General features: G+C 47.3%; 1 protein-coding gene across 1 annotated transcript in view; it reads left to right on the forward strand.

Annotated features, from left to right (window-relative positions):
• Positions 1-16,462, forward strand: part of RIMS4 (regulating synaptic membrane exocytosis 4) — a 54,304-nt gene that overhangs the window by 29,315 nt on the left and 8,527 nt on the right. Inside the window, exons 2-5 of the mRNA XM_017822607.1 lie at positions 1,425-1,566; positions 14,018-14,130; positions 14,771-14,872; positions 15,129-15,268. Coding sequence (XP_017678096.1) covers positions 1,425-1,566; positions 14,018-14,130; positions 14,771-14,872; positions 15,129-15,268 — 497 coding nt within the window. The remainder of the gene's footprint in view (positions 1-1,424; positions 1,567-14,017; positions 14,131-14,770; positions 14,873-15,128; positions 15,269-16,462) is intronic.

Here is a 16,462-nt window from a genome sequence, read left to right on the forward strand (position 1 = left end):
TTTCTGATGTCTTACTGAAAGTGCCTGTTCACACCAAGATCTAAAGAAAAGTATTTTAGGTCAAGCAGACTGCTACACAAATAACAGAGATCTGCAGATTTTAGACAGGTTCTTACAGATACCCTTGTATTTCCAAAGTAGTTTGGAAAGTGATACACAAGAAGTTCTACCTGAATATGAGGAAGAACTTTACTGTGTGGGTGACCCAGCGTTGGATCAGGTTGCCCAGAGCAGTTATGGAGTCTTGGTCACTGGAGATATTGAAGAACCATCTGGACACCATCCTGTGGTCTAAGATGATCCTGCTTGACCAGGGAGGTTGGACCAGATGACCCACTGTGGTCTCATCTAACCTTATCCATCCTGTGATTCTGTGAAAGACTTGTTTTCTTTAATATTTGGGGACCCTGAGTTCTCTGGATTCAGTAGCTGGGTCATTTCTTCTCCAGGGGTGGTCCTTGAACAGCTGGTGGGTTTGGGAGAGCGGTGTGGATCAGAGGTTTGTTGCCTGAATCCACATTAATGGCCAGGCATCTTTAGAGGATTTAGATAATTCTGCTTTGTTCAGAAAACTTGTAGCAGATGTGTTTCAGGATGAGTGCTCTACGTAGGATGAAATCTGGAGCTTCCTAACACCAGCTATAGCAATTAATAGTAATGGTATTCATTACATATTCATTACATAACTTGGTTTGTTCTGGGAAGCAGACTGCTAGAGATGGAGGATGAAAATAGCAGCTGTTAATTTCAGAGGGCTGAGCCTCTGAAGACTGCACCCAGGAGGAACCAGAACCTACTTAATTCCCTTTATGCTGTAGCCGAGGGCGTCTACCAAGGGGAATAGTGCTCTCCAGGGTTTTCCACTGCTGGTGGCTTTCTGGTGCCACCAGGGAACATTTTGCCTGTGCCCAACTATTCCCCTGTAGCCCGTCTGGAAGGGCTGCTGCCTTCACAGCACCTCTGGTGCTGCCTGGCCTTTTCCTCCCCTCTGCTCCAGGACCTGTCACTCTTTGCTGGCAGCAACAGGGGGTTTGGGAAGGGCTTTGAGGCAGGGTCAGGCTGTGCACCTCAGCTGTGCCCGTGGTTACCACTGCTGCGTTCCCTGCCCGGGCAGCTCCGGGTGTAGCCAGCTGGAGTGCATGCCTGCTCCATGGATAGTTGTTTGGTACAAATGGTTGGAGCAGGTAAGGTGGAGTGTATCCTTTGAGTATCTTCTGGGCCTTGGCTTGGTGGAGCAGTGAGTCTGTTCCAGATGTGACTGGGAGCTGCTGAAGGACCGAGTAAGGAAACACTGTCTGACAGCAAAGTACTGCCAGATGCCAGGCTGGTCTTTTGAAAGACCTTCTCTGCTTCTCCTTGGCTCTGTCACTGCAAAAGGCTCTAGGAATAGAGGCTGACTGCCCTTTCTCCCCTTGTGTTCCTAGACGGCGATGGTCGGAGGCTGAAGGGAGCCATCCAGAGGAGCACAGAGACCGGGCTGGCTGTGGAAATGCCCAGCAGGACCGTCCGGCAGGCCAGCCACGAGTCCATCGAGGACAGCATGAACAGCTATGGATCAGAGGGAAAGTAAGTCATCAAAAGAGAGCTGGGTAATCACTCGTGGGATGCACTGTCCTTATACCTATTAATTTCCCTGCAGCATGATGGATGGTGTGTTCTTCTGACTTGCTTATGCTGCAGGTGTACTGCCCATTCAATTAGAGCAGATCTCTCTGCAGAGCTGGCATGTCCTTTAGCTGTTTATATACTTTTTTTAGTGTCCTCATTATTCTGAGCTGAAGCAGATACCCATTACTTTTAACCACTTTGCCTTTGGAAGAATGATTCAGGGTGAATAGCCGAGGCTCGTTACCGGTATTAAATTATAAGCCAGTAGTTTCTAATATTGCACAATAGTTGTGCATTTCCTCTGTTTCAAAATAGCCCTTTGGTTTGGGGCAGGGGGAGGTGTCAAGGTGCTGAAAAGGGTCAGAGTAACAATGCATTATGGCACATAGCAAAATCATATCAAAATACATATTTAGAAGCCTGTGTATACTTTGGTAACAAGCTTTATTTTATTTCATTTGAGTTCGTGTCCTAAAAGAAGGTGTTGCAGAAAACATTTTTGACCCCGTAAAAAGTTAAGACACACTTTGTTGCATTTAGGCTTTATACCAGAATGCAAAGCAGGAGTCTTTAGGCCAGAACTTTGGGAGCTGACTTGTCTCCAATTCTGATCTTTGTATTTGCATTATTTGAAGCCATATATGGAGATTTTATTAATTTTATTAAGATGACCATTCATGGGAACGTTTGGAAGCAAAAAAACCCACAGTATTTAAAAAAGAAGGCAAAATATACCATCAGAGTCTGTGCTTCTAGATGTGAGGCCAAAATGTTTGTATACCTAAAATGTGCTCTGTTTAGGCCAAGTTTCACACTTGGCATTGCTCTGTACACTCACTCTAGTCCTGTGTGGTATTCCAAGTATGCTGTACAGCTGAAATGCTGGGATAGTCCAAAGGCACTCTCAATTAATGTGATTCTGGTGTTAAATAAGTAACAGCCTGTAAATTAAGAGAGACTTTCTTTAGCTTTGGAAGTAGGCTAATCCTGGAAAGGCATCATAGATCTGTGCTGAAGGTTCAAAATAGTAATGAGGCACAAGCTGTGATAGCAATCTTGTCACTCCAAAGCTGTGATGTACCTTATCTCTTCTGTGAGCTGCTGTCTCCAGGGAAATATTCCTGCTACACCAGCAGAGTCCTGTGGCTTGGAGTTCTGCCTCTGCTACTTGTTGCAGGGGATTAGTGATTAAGTTCAGTCCCTTGGCAATGCAGGGCAAGAATCTGCCTTCATGCAGAGCAGAATTCTTTCCTTTTTCTATTTACTCAGCTTACCCTCCTGGGAAAGGGTTTAATTCCTTGCATGGTCTGTGTCCTGTCATTGCATATGCTGGCTGCTTTCATTAGGCTTTCCTGGGGGGAGAGTATCTCTGCCAACAAACTATTGCACCCGTACAAATGCTGCCTCACCCTGAAGGCAGGTGACATGTCGCTGTCAGCTCGGCAGAGAAAGGGAAGCCCTGCCTTGCAGTCCAAATGTCTTTATTAGAACAAGCCCAGCATTTGGTATTCCAGCCTCCAACGCTGCCAGAACATCCTTGCCAGCGCCTCTGCCAGGGATGGGATAGTTTCTTCTCTTACTTCTCTGAAAAATGTGATTAAGTGGTTCCTGGATGCTTTGTTCCTAGGTGGGATAATTAATCTCTTCTGGGAAGCCGGTGGGAATCGCAGCTATCAGTCTGAGCCACGAGTGATAAGCAAACAGGGCTGAGAATACAAAGAACTAAGAGGGCTCAATTCTCTTGAAACATGGTGGGAGGGGAGTTTCTCTGCTTTCTTTTCCTGCAGCAAATAATGGAATTGTTTGGGGAATAGCTTTGAGGAACAGAAATGTGTTCTCCTAAATCAGATTTCTCTTGACCTCTCTCATTTGCTGTAGCTGTCTTCCCGGGGAGGCAAAATGAAGGTTCATATATCTTGGTTAGCTGTGGCAAGTTTACTTTCTTTCTAATAAAAGCTGGGTTTCTGACTGATGCAGATACTCCCAGGTCAGAGACAGTTTTCACCAGTGAGTGTTGAAAGTCTGGTTTTCAGCAAGATGAGCCTGCCCTAGTTCTTCCCACCTGAACATCCCTTCCGTGTGTTTGCACCTGGAAGAAGATGAATTCAGTACCACATCTTCCAAGAGGGCTTGTTTCTCAACTTCTCTATGTTTTTATAATCCCTTTCAATTTAAAGGTTAAAAGGACAACTTCCAAAGGTGGCACACTGAAATGAGCAAAGATCTGGTGTATCTGTGCTGCAGGAGGCCCAAATACCTGCCCTCAGCCACACAAAATGCTTTTAGAAAGCGATGCTGACTGACTGCTTTCATGTTTGTTGCAGCTGCTCCAGCTGCTCTGTGCCAGTGCAAGGTATCACAGTCAAAGAATTTTCTGAAGTGCATAATTTTGAGCAATGCTGATTTCATGTGAACACCAGAGCACACAAAATCCAGGTTTGTTTTTTTTTTTATGGAGAGCATATTATGCAGGGGTATACCTCTCAGGTATGCTAGGCCCTCCTTCAACAAAATAATCCCTTTACCTGAAGATGAAGTATATAGAAGATTAACTGGTATGGAAGATGCATCTCCTGGAACTTAGGCTCATACAACATGCCAGAAAGTGCTCACAGTGTGAACACGCTGCTTCATGTAATTTTTTGCCAACCTTATTACCCAGGTTTTACATTGCATAGTGGTTCTGCACTAGCATAGGAAATTAATATAATAAAACTCAACGCAGGTTTTTGTGGGAGGGAAAGTAGGTGTTTATTCTAAACACAACTGTTTGCAGTCGTTGCCTTGTCTGGGTTTCGCTCGCTCCCGCTCTCACCGCCCCATGCAGGCACCAAGCCTCGTGCATGCAGGGCTGTAGCCAGGATGGATTGTGTGCTGCAGGGAGGACCAGGAACACCATCTGTCAAGCCCTTGCTGTGTCTACTGAGTTGTTCTTCACAACAGACTGGCTCTTGGACTGTTTTTTTTTTTTTTCTTACACTTTCTAGGACTTACCTGCTATTTTGGAGTGATCTTTCACCTCGGGGTCTTGCTCTTTTTGATCTCAAGCAGCACTGACACCTTTTTGTTCCCTTGTTTGGGGGATCTTTATGGCTACAGTCTGCCCTCAGACAGGCTGTGGAAGTGATGTACTCTCTAACCTGGTTGTCCTTCTCCTGTCATTGAAGGACAGATCTGCTGCTGACAGGTTGGTTGTGCTTTCACACGCACACAGATGTTTCCATTCATAGTTCATCCAGACCAATCTTAGCACTGGTTACAAATCTCTACAGCAGTGAGTATTTTCTTCAGTGACTGTATATCTAAAATTTTGCTTGAGAGAACAGTTATGCACTGTAGCAAGTGCCTCTCGGGTGGTTTCAGGACACCAAGATTACTGCAAGGATACAATTCCGAATATAGGAATAACTCACAAACAACCCCCTGAGATTCAGCAGAGATCTCAGCTCCATCCTGGCTCTTGCACGATCTACATCTTGTTTTGGCTGGGTTTTGCTGCAGCTGCACGACACCATGTACAGCATTCAGAAAGCAATAGATTCTGGACTTGCGTGTAACTCATTCCTGCCAACCACTTTTCTTTCTGAAAATGGAGCAGAAAGACAAAAACGGACCTGGAACAAAAGCCTGCTAGCTGCCATAGTGCCTAGTGAGTTGTACTCATAGCATTTTTGTTCTTGCTGGCTACTGCTGAGATGATTAAGTTATGGAGAGCTCAGGTGATTTTTACCTTAGAAAAGCACAGCAGGGGGTGACTGGCAAGGCCTTAGAGGATTGTTCTTGTATTATCTGAGACGAATGTGCCTGTCCAGCAAGGAGGCATCTTGTCAGCCGTATCATCTCTCTCTTCCACGGGGAGGGCAGCACCAGCCTGAGCCCTGTCTGAAGGCCCTGTTGTGACAAAGACGGGAGGGAGAGGACAGCCTGGCATGTGTGCTGCCAGCATGGGAATCTCGAGCCCCTCAGCTTTCTTCTGTCTTGTGCTGTTCCTGCAGGCTCGTACCAGTTCTCCCACTGGGCATATGGGGCTGGTGTGAAGCAAAGCTGGGACTTGGGCTGGGAGAACTGCCTGCCCTTCTCTGCTTCACTGTGGAGCAATAAATACATGGAAGCTGGAGGAAATAGTGACCTGGCTTCTAACTTCACTTTCCTTCACCAAAAGTTATCCATTGCCATTCAAGAATGATCAAAAGACCTGATTCCTAAACACATCATTCAACAAATTCTCACTACAGCTATTCACTGAATGTTTCTTCCTTGACATCCAAAGCCAGGGGACTTCTAGACTCTTTTACTGCAGATTATCTTTGGCACTCTTCTTTTATCCAAGTCCTTTTAAAAAATGTAATGAAAGGTAGTGTTAATACAGTTCAGGCTATAAGAAATCAATGCCTTTCGAGATGGTAACCAGGAAAGGAGTAGGGATTGTTTCTGTAATACATCAAGAAATTCATCAGCCTGTTGAGCAACAGCATATCCTTTTGTGCTGGTAAAGCTTGACCAGCACAGCTTGGAAAGGGTGTGACCTTGAGAGCTGTAGTTACAGCAGTAAATGGCTGTGAATCCCACCTTCAGCAACCTCTTGGGAACAGACAGAATTGCTCTCTGAAGACAGGTAGCTATCTTTTATTCAGTGAGTCTGAGATGACTAGTGATTGCTAAAAATGGAGCTTGCCTGGCAAGGTGGGGAAGGGAATGGGGGAGGTCTTTGTACAGAATTCACTGCATAGTTTTTATAGCACTGTTTCGGTGGCAGAATTCGTACAGCAGAAGGAATCGGATACGGGAGCAGAGTACAATGTGTTATAGCACATAAGACAGCACGTCACAGTGCTAAAAATGTTACAGAAAAGTGGAGTGGCCAGGAGAGGAGCAGAGCTTGTTGAGAGGCAGAGACAGAGATATTGCCTGGCAGAGGAGAGGTGTGCAGTCAGTGGAGTTGGGGTGGGGTTGGGTCCTGCAGGGATAGATGCTCGTGGAAAACCTTGCGAGCCAAAGTGAAGGCTCCTGCAGCATTCCCATCGACTTTGACAGGGTGAGGGGCTGTAGTCAGATGCATATTCCATTAATAATTCTTCATATGCATCATAAATATTTTAAAGATCAGGGCAACAGACATGAACAAGTTCTGCCTTCCTCCTTAGCTGATAGATCTCTACTTGGCTTCTGGGTGTAAGATGCGATTTAAAAGACGTTAACATGCAATATGGATGAGTGTGATTGTTACACAGAACATTACAGCTCCCTGAAATTGGAGTTTTGATGGGGTTTTTTTAATGCTCAAATAAAATAACTGTCAAGTATGTTATCAGTCTCAGAGGAGACTTCCCCCTCCCCATTGCTTCTGGCTGAAGGAGTGTGTTGCTGTCCCTGGTTTTTAAAGACAGAGCCGGAGAACTTCAGCTCTGTGCTAGATGTAGATGTGTAGTCAATCTTAGTTCAGCTGTGCAAGTCAAAACACTCAGGTGCATGGCTGTGTTTAGGTGTGCCGGGGGTGGCTGTGTTGAAGCTGTCTGGCTTCACCACCACCCCAGCTGGCTGAACCCACAGCAGTGGAGCAGTGCAGCTCTGCAGGAGTCAAGGTGTGCAACTTGTGTAGTAGAGAGGCAGGAATGGGGATTTTGTCCAAGGGGGAGGGCATGAAATTATCTTCTCCTCTTGACAGAGCTCCTGAAAAAAAAGGTGTTACAGCCAGCCTGTGAAGGGAGTAGTGAATCCATTCTGTGTTTCTTCTGCACAGACACATCAGCCAGTGTGTGGCCATTACAAGTTGGTACAGTCAAGATCAGTCTCAAAGTCTTGTAAGATAGAATTAAGAAGTATGGTATCAGGAGGAAAAGAAATGGAATATGTTGATCTATCTTGTGAACTGGTAACTCACAAATGGCGTTCAGGACTGATGTGTAAAGAGGAAGGGCTGGAAGAAGATTCAAAAAGAAAAAGCAAAGCACAGGAATAAACTCTCAGGGAAGGATTTTAAGAACAGGTTAGACAAGCAGCTGTCATGGATGGTGTAAATAAGGCTGCTCTGGCCTTGGGACCTGGATGTGGACTGACTGACCTGTGGAGATGCATTCTTACCACGTTTCCCAAGAGTTTTACAAGATTTTGACAAGTTGATTCTGCAGATGCTTGCAACAGCATAATGGATACCTGGCATATAGAGTCCCAGGGGCAATTTAAAAATAGATTTAGAAAAGAGGTCAGAGAAACTCCGCACGGACAGGAAAAGAAATTAATGATACATTTTCCCTAAATGTGTCTGCTGTTACACACTCCGCATGCTAATGGTGCAGAGCCACATACACCCTGTGAGAGGGATCAGCACAGCTGCTCTGCATTTGCTTTATAGCATTTTGCATTGAAATCAGTGTTGTCCATCTAGGCATTCAAATCCTGATCAGTTTGCAGGCAAACTCTGAAAAGCTGGTCCTCCATGCAGTCATAGATAAAGAGCAGCTGCTGTGCCGTTAAGGAAGCGACCGCACGATGCTTTGCATGAGGAGGGGAAGGACATGGATCTTTTTGCAAGGAGTAGGTCAGGAAATGCTGCTACCTTGAAAGAGCAGAGAAGTAAGCAGCTGGCAGAGAGCCTTTAAGCCACTCTTAAATTACACTACAGAGGACAGATTCCATACGCCCTGACCTACAGCATGCAGTGCAGGAGCAGAGTCATCAGAGACTGCTGCACAGATTTCCTAAATGATCAGGATTGGGAATGTTGTGTTTAAAAGAAGAAGGTCCAGGCAATCTCAGCCCTAGTCGGAGCACACGGCTCCTAAGATCGAGTGAAGGCACGGTTTTGTTCCGCATGTAAACGTGTCACAAAAGACAGGAATGTTTTATGCGTTGGGCCATCTGTGCCATAAGCCGGGGTGGTGGTTGGTACCTGCTCTGCCTGGGGGCCGTGTGCGGGCCTTGGGATGGGGCAGGAGCTGCCAGCCCGGGCGCTGCTGCCTGCGCTGCCTGCGGGGTCTTGTCTCCCTCTCGTGGGTGTCTGCACGGCTGCAGCGGGAGCTGCTGTCCCTGCTGTCCCAAGGTGTGTCCCTGCTGCCGTGCCTGCAGTGTGGTCTGTGGAGGGCTGTGCTCGCTGCCTGCTGTGCCAGGGACAGCTCAGGCTTACCAATGGCTGTTCTATCCAAGTGGCTGAAATGGGGTTTGCAGCCTGTGCTGAGCCTTAGGGGGAGCTGCTACCTGTGCAAACACTGTTAATGTTCATGCAGGTTTCTGCTGCATTGGTGGGCTCGGAGACCCCAGGGTCGATGGTGTCCAGAGTGTTGTCTTTCTGCTGTCCCTGCCCTGCCTCCTTACCTACAGCTGAGGGACAGGGCCTGAGCATCCTCCAGCCAAATGTCCTTCATTTGTCCTTGACACCCTGGAGGCATCACTGACCTCCCTGTGCTCTCTCTCTGCCTTCCAGTCAATAACGAGTCACATTCAACTTACGACCAATTCCACAGCAAACCCATGATCTTTAACTTCGTTAAAATCATTCTCGTTCCGCTGTGGCAAAGCAGAGCCCGTGAATCACAATTAGTGAGAGCAAAGGGCCAGAGAAGAGATAATTAATTTCTCTTTGCTGCTCAAAGGCTGTGCTGCCCTGGCTCAGGGGAGGATCTGTGCCCTTTAGACAAAAGGCTGAGGAGTGTCACCTGTTAATCTTCTCTGTGTGCAGCCCTTTGCAGCATGAGGTGGTCCTGGTGCAGCCCCTGTCCCCAGGGCCCTGCTGGCTGTGGCAGCTGCTATTTGCAAGTCAGCTGAAAAATGCTCCCTCTTTATTCCTCTGGCTATTTTTAGCATTTCTCTTTAGATTGCAAAGACATCTCGTATCGGTGATAACCAGGTCATAGTGATTTCTGCCCTTAAGGGAGAGGCATGTTTGGCAATGGGAGGGGAAGGGCTTTCCAGGATTGCTCCAGCGTGTGTGAAACACATCTGCTGGCTGTCACCCACAGTGGAGCCAGCACTGTCACCTGTGGCAGATCCCTTCAGGAACATGTCTCTTTGCCAGCACATCCAGCGTGTGGTGATGCAGCTGGAGAGCTGGTTGCTGAATCAAGGGCAGGTCAGAACAGCTCAGTTTCATCAGAGGTCATGCAAGAGAAGTCTGCTGGGCGTGTGGCAGCGTGGTAGGGGAGGGCTGTTAGAAGCACCAGGGCTGTGTTTAAAGAGCTGAAAGAAGTCACAGTGGTCCCTGGAGCTCTTTTTCTCCCTGCTTTAGCTTCAGGAAAAGCAAGTGAGTGAATGGGGAAGGTCTCTCCCACCAATCTCACCATACACATCCCCCTCACCTCAGCATCCCAGCTTCTCTCTGAGCACTTGACAGACAGAGCTCACCGAGCTGGATTTGAGCATCCTAAATTTAGTTGATGCAGCGAAATGGTTCCTGCTGATTTTAATTCACATTCGTACTAAATTTCTGCAATTTTATTTTCCTCTTCCCTCTCCTCTCAGGGGAGAAGCAATGGCTTTCTTGGAGGTAGCTTATGAGTTTTCCAGACAGAAATTGTTTCCACTCCAGGGTTACTGGCAATACCCAAATATATGTCCAGGAATTGGTCAAAGCCAAGGAGCCTGATTTAGAGCTGCTGCTTCTAATGTCTCATAAAGCAGCACTCCAAAAGGTCAGCCTCTGTGCAATGAAGCAGCCAGTCCCACTAGTTAATGGCATAATCTATTAAAGAATTAATTCAATACGTTTTCCCATCAAATATAACAACAGCAGGGAACATTAACTGTCTAACCTAATACTGAGTTTCAAATAGTGCTAGTAAACCTATTAACTAGGGCTGTTATCCAGACTGATGGAGTCTTGACCTTGGCCTGTGTTTCTAAATGGGCTCTGCCATTCCTCTTGGGATCAGCCTTAGAGTTACAAACCAGCAGCAGCTTCATGCAAGCACAAGGGCTCAGCTCCTTGTGAGGGTCTGTGCTTGTGGGCCAGCCCTGGTGTCCCTGCAGCAGGGTTCTGCCCTGGCTGTAGTGTGCTCTGAGGAGTGTTCATCATTTTGAGGTCATCCACAGCCCTCTGACTCCTGCATCTGTGTGGAGGTAACAGCAACCTTTGCTTTGCTGGAAACACTTCCAGTTGCTGTTGGTTCACCTTTAGCCCAACAGCTCTTGTTCCTGTGCTTTTTAGCATTTTCCTTCGTGCTCTCCTGCTGTTTTCCTCTATATCACTGATGAAAGCTGCAGCATAGGCTGCTCCCTTAGCAGGTGCTTTGAGTTTCTCCTGAGCTGCCCAGCTGCTGGCAGAGCCTTTGCTGACAGCATTCACAGCAACACAGAATGGCTTGGGTTGGAAGGGGCCTTAAATACCACCTAGTGCCAGCCCTGCTGCCATGGGCAGGGACACCTTCCACCAGACCAGAGGACGGGTGAGCTGGTGTGTGAGAGCACGGGTGGCTTCTCCCCACACATGTATAAAGTGTAGACAAATACTTGGCATTGGCCTTTGATGTGATTTTTCCCCCCCAGCAGATAAAAAGTGGTTTTCTGTGACTGATTGAATGAATTATTTTGAGGATCCAGGGGCCAGAAGGGTTTTTCTTTTTTGTTGTCCTGCAGCATGCCAAGTCTCTGTGGGTGGTCTTCTCCCAGCTTTGTGTCCCCACTGCAGTAGTGTGGCTGGAGTTCATCCCAGAGAAAAATGTCTCTGAGATCTGGTTCTGGGTGTGCTGTGCACTCTCATAGCCCTCAGCTTCACTCAATCTTAGGCCTCCCCTCCTCTCTCCTGGTCCTCAGCATCTTGTTAATTAGCCCGAGCATCTGTTCTGAGCACAGCAGTGAACATTTCCCTGAACAGTTGGGAGTTGTCTTGCCAGCCTGTTATTTACGTGCTTGTTCAGGTCACACACTCCCCAGGGCAGGAGCGAGACCCTGGCCCATTTATCTTCCATGAGCTGAGAAAAATAAAGAAAACATTTACCTTCTGGCTGATGGTCCATTCATCTCCTGCTGAATCTTATGTCTTTCTCTGTCAGGTCTCCTTTCTCTTGAACTATTTTGAGTTCTCTAAGCGCTAGTTTTCATCCTTTTTTGACTCTCTGTGTGCAGCTCCAAACGCCTGAGCCAGCAGGCTTACTGAGTGTTGCTGGTCCTCGTGTGCACCAGGACTCTCTTCTTCCCTCCTTGTATGGGCAAATCACGAGCCTGATAAAGCCTGTCTGGCTCCAGGCTCCCTCTTCCCTTGCCTCCCCCATCCCATGTCCCCGCAGATTTACCAGCCCTGGGGATGTCTCTCTCTCTGTGCACAGTTCATCCTCAGAGCCTGGCCACAAATCCAGCTCCTGTGTCTGGGGTGCTGCTCCCCAGAGAGGGCTCCCTCAGCAGGGCCAGCAGATGCCAGGTGGGTGGTGAGGCAGGAGTCCCCTACCCAGAGGGAGCAGAGCGTGGCCCTGTGCCACCCCTGCTCCCGGGACAGATCTTGGCACTGGGGATGCACCTTGTGCCGCTGAGGAGTTGGTGACACTGAAAGACAAGAAAAATGTTAAGCCTTCTCTGCAATTAATGCCAACAATAAATCCTGCGGTTCCTGTTGTATCTCAAAATATCACCCTGAGTGTTTATGCAACAAACAGTGAAGGAGGGGTAAAAAAACACTGAACGGGGGAAAATCCACCCGTGGAGAGCCCCTCCCTTCCAAGCCTGTCTCCCAGGATGCTGAGACACCTTCCTCCCTTTTCACAGAGGTGACATTCCTAAAGAGCTCAAGGGCAGGGTTTTCCATGCTGATGGCTCAGCAGCTCCCTGTGTAGCAGCAGTAACCAGGTTTCTCAAAGAGCCAGGTCAGCACAGAGGGAGGTGCAGTGCTCCGTGGAAGAGTCGGGCCATTTAATGCAGTGTCCCTGTCACGGGGGGCTCAGCCACCCAGTGAACCTGTCATGAGGACACGAGCTGGGGACACATTCTCTTCAGCCCATGCATGGCGAGATGCTGAGGTGTGTGTGCTGCCTTTCTAATTCCTTGTCAGAATAAATAAATATTCCCGTGGGGCTGAGACCGGGTCTGAAAATAGCTAATGAGAGCTGAAATCCTAACCTGAAATTAATGTTCTGCTGGCTGAATGGGGTTTAAAAAGAATTTCTTTTTTTTCTTTTTAATGTCTTTTAAAATGTAACTGGCTTGCAGGGGGGGGCATCAGTGAGTCTTTGTGGCTGAGTCAGCTGTGTGAGAGCCTGTGGTCCCCAGCCCGCCCCGCAGGCAGGGCTCCGATCTGCCATCACTTGTACCCAGTGTGCAGCCTCCTCTCAGCATCCTGAGAAACGAATTTGGGGAAGCAGGGAGCTGCATCATTACGTGGGTAATTGCCCCCCTCCAAGGGCGTTTGGAAAAGTGGAGGAGGTTTGTAATTGTGCCTGGCTTTGGCACGCAGCAGCTTCCCCGGAGGCAGAGTGCAACACCCGGCGCGGCAGCGTGGGTACCCCGGCACAGAGCTCCTGACGGGTGTCTCAGCAGCTGTGTCATGGGCTGGCAGATGCCTGCAGGACAAATGTAGGTGTCAAATGCTGGCCTCGAGCCTCCTCCTTACCATTTGCAGCAAGTTTTTCTACAACCTCGAAAACAGCTGCGTAAATCAGGGTGCAACTGAGTAAATCTTGGTTGGTATCAGAGTGCCTCAGTGTCTGATGCTTTTGTGTTGCTTCACACGTGTCCAGTGCAGTGACCAGCACCTGTAGCCACGCCATGGACCAGCCTCAGTACCTGATTTGGAGGCTCTGTCCTCCCAACAGCTTTTGTTTCACTGCAGTGACTGCAGCAGAGGCATTGTTGGGGTTTGAGGACATTGCCCCTTTAGCCCTGGACAGTGTTCAGTTCCTTTTTGTGACTAGTTGTGAAAGCAGGTATGAACACCACAGAGAGGATGGGGTGGATGCTTCTGGTGTTGAGCAGTAGGAAATGGGACCCTCTGGTCGAAAAGGAGATGTATTTCTCTCTGGGTATGTGATAAGTAAATGGGGAATTGAGTCCCGAGGGGATTGATGCTCACCCCCCTCATCTCACCTTTAACCACTGCTCTAGATGCATTATTTCCTCTCCAGAAATGAGGACTGGGAAGAGTCAATCAGGGATCAAGAGGATCCCATAAGCTACTCTAAGAATCTACTACCTGGAAGAGGTGACAGGCTGTATATGAGCCTGAGATGGCAGAGATTTTACAATGAGTTATAGTTAAACAAACATTAACCAGCTGGTGACTACAGACACTATTGTGGGTTTTTTTGTGCAAGGAAATAGATTTTGAATGGATTCCATGAAACTAAACTGTGTGGAAATCAATGAGTTTTGCAAGAGGAGAAGGTTTCTCTCTATGTCATTCATTGCAAAGGTGTATCAAATCTGGTTCTTTAATTAATGGGTTGCTTTAAAACGCAAATTAACCACTTGCCAAAATAATTTTCTTTTGCAGCTTGAATTTCAGTGGAGTCCATCTGGCATCTGCTGGGCAGTTCAGTGACTTCCTGGGGAGCATGGGCCCTGCACAGTTTGTTGGGCGTCAGACCTTGGCCACCACCTCGATGGGTAAGGAACTCAAAGGTGTTGGGTGGCTTTAATTTAGTTTTGAACTGCTCCTACAGGCCACTAATAATGTGTCCAGTGTCTGCTGATCTACCACTGTCCTGCTCCATTTCTCTGTTAAATCGAGTGTGCTTGGCTGAAAGGTTTTGCTGACTGGAGCAAATGTGGCATTAGCAGGAGAGCAGCAGCTTTGTGCTTTCCTCCCTCAGCTCTGAAAGGCACAGACTGAGTAAAACACAGCTAAAGTCCTGAAAATGCATCCTGTGCATCTTGGGGTTTTTCTTTCTCTCTAAGGCCCACCGTGCTCTGTAAGGATTTTGTTATGGTCCACCATAATTGCATTTTCCAAAGCAGCCTGCAATCCTGGGTGCTTTTGTTTGGGAGAGGTGAGAGTTTGTTGCCACAAAGACTAGGAGACTGAGCCCCCAAAGCCATATTAGAGGGCTGGCAGTCGAGTTTGCTTTTGAAAATGTGGGCTGGAATCACTGTAGAGCTGCTCCAGAGTAACACAGGAGGAGATCAGGCACATACAGTTTGTTGCAGCTTGTAGCAGGCAGGACGTGAGGGTTGTTTTTAAACATTGTAATAGCCCAGGGATATATTGTTTTGAAAGCCTTCTGTTTATTTTGACATTTTGGTTTAGGGGACGTGGAAATTGGCTTGCAAGAGCGAAATGGGCAGCTAGAAGTGGATATCATTCAGGCTCGAGGACTGACACCAAAACCCGGCTCCAAAACACTGCCAGGTAGTATGCTTTGATCTCCTACAGTAATTCCCTGAGCCCCAGCCTCCCGTGATGCTTGTGAATAGGAGAAATTTTAATTTCACTGGGCTGTGGCAGGACTAAGCAATCTGTGCAGCATTGAAAAAAAGGCTGCTTGGGCAAATCTTTTCCCTGCTGTAAATGCCTTCTTCAGAAATACCTGAAACATGGCACTCTGTCTTTTCTAAAGTGAGCATGAAGATTTGTTTTCATATTTGACCATGTTTGTTTTTTCCAGCTGCTTACATCAAAGCTTACCTGCTAGAGAATGGTGTGTGCATCGCGAAAAAGAAGACAAAAGTGGCTCGCAAATCATTAGACCCTTTGTACAATCAGGTGTTACTGTTTGCTGAGAGCCCCCAGGGCAAAGTATTACAGGTAAGATGAGCAAATCTCAAGGCTGCCCATCTCTCTCTTCCACCTCTTAGGGAAGATAATAAGTCTGGCAAGGGACCTGGATAATTAACAGGGATGAGAAAAAGCCAATGTTTTCGTTGAACCAAATGCACTCCATCTGAACGTAGCAAATGGAAAGGAAACCCTTTTTTTTACACTCAAACTGATGATTATTTCATCCTCTGCCAGTTACCATGAATACCTACCAAGAAGAGGTTGATTTTTATTTTTTTAATTCTTTTTTTTCCCCACCCAATTAGGAGATGGGCGGTACCTATAGCTGCTAAACAATCTGCAGCATGGGTTATCTTCTGTGTTTATACACGTTCAGAATGCTCTGCTTTGGCCATCACCCAGTCACGTGTCCTGCCCTTTTCTACCTCTTTTCTGTCACTGCCATACATTTTCTATCATACTCATATTTTCACCTCTGTTTCCAGAGCAAAGAATGATTTGCATTGTTGATTCATATAAAAATCATCTCCATCTAATAAAGCCTGACTAAAATCCATTTGTAATACTTAATGTAATTCATCCATGAGTTTCTATTGTTTACCTCAACTGGCATATGAATTGCCACATAACCTGCTGGACCCTTCTCATTAGTGACCTCTTCCTCATCTGCCTTGATTAGAAGCATTTTCCCCTGATGCAGCAAGACTGCACATTTTTGACTGAACTGGGGTGGAACCTGGCTTGGTCTGCTCTTGCCTTGTGTGGGTTTCCTTACCTGCTGCCAGGAAAGGCAGTAAAATGAGAACACAAGAGAATAAAATGAGGAGCTTGGCTCTCTGCTGATTGCCGTGTCACCAAACCAACTTTGTGCAGCGGCTTGCTCCATCTCCTGCTGGCCTAGGGTGTGAATTTTTGTCTTTTAATTGACAGTCGTTGTCTCTCCTACCTCGTTTTACAGAAATTTGTAATGTGGTGGGAAGGAAGTTGTGAGGACTAGCCAGAGATCACTAGTCATTGTCATAACCCACCCTACTCATCCTCTCCTCTTCAGAACACGGACTCGCTCTGGAGTCAGTCGCCACCTTTGTCTGGAGCCACGTAGGGCCCCTTGCCCACGTGCAGACCTCCAGCATGCCTAATTCCATGACCCTCACTGCATCTGTTGTTCCACCCACTGGTCTCCATCATGTCGTAAGTGTGATTCAGCCTTCCCTGCTCACC

This window comes from Lepidothrix coronata, unplaced genomic scaffold (assembly GCF_001604755.1).
Source record: "Lepidothrix coronata isolate B3197 unplaced genomic scaffold, Lepidothrix_coronata-1.0 Scaffold99, whole genome shotgun sequence".
Lineage (NCBI taxonomy): Eukaryota > Metazoa > Chordata > Aves > Passeriformes > Pipridae > Lepidothrix > Lepidothrix coronata.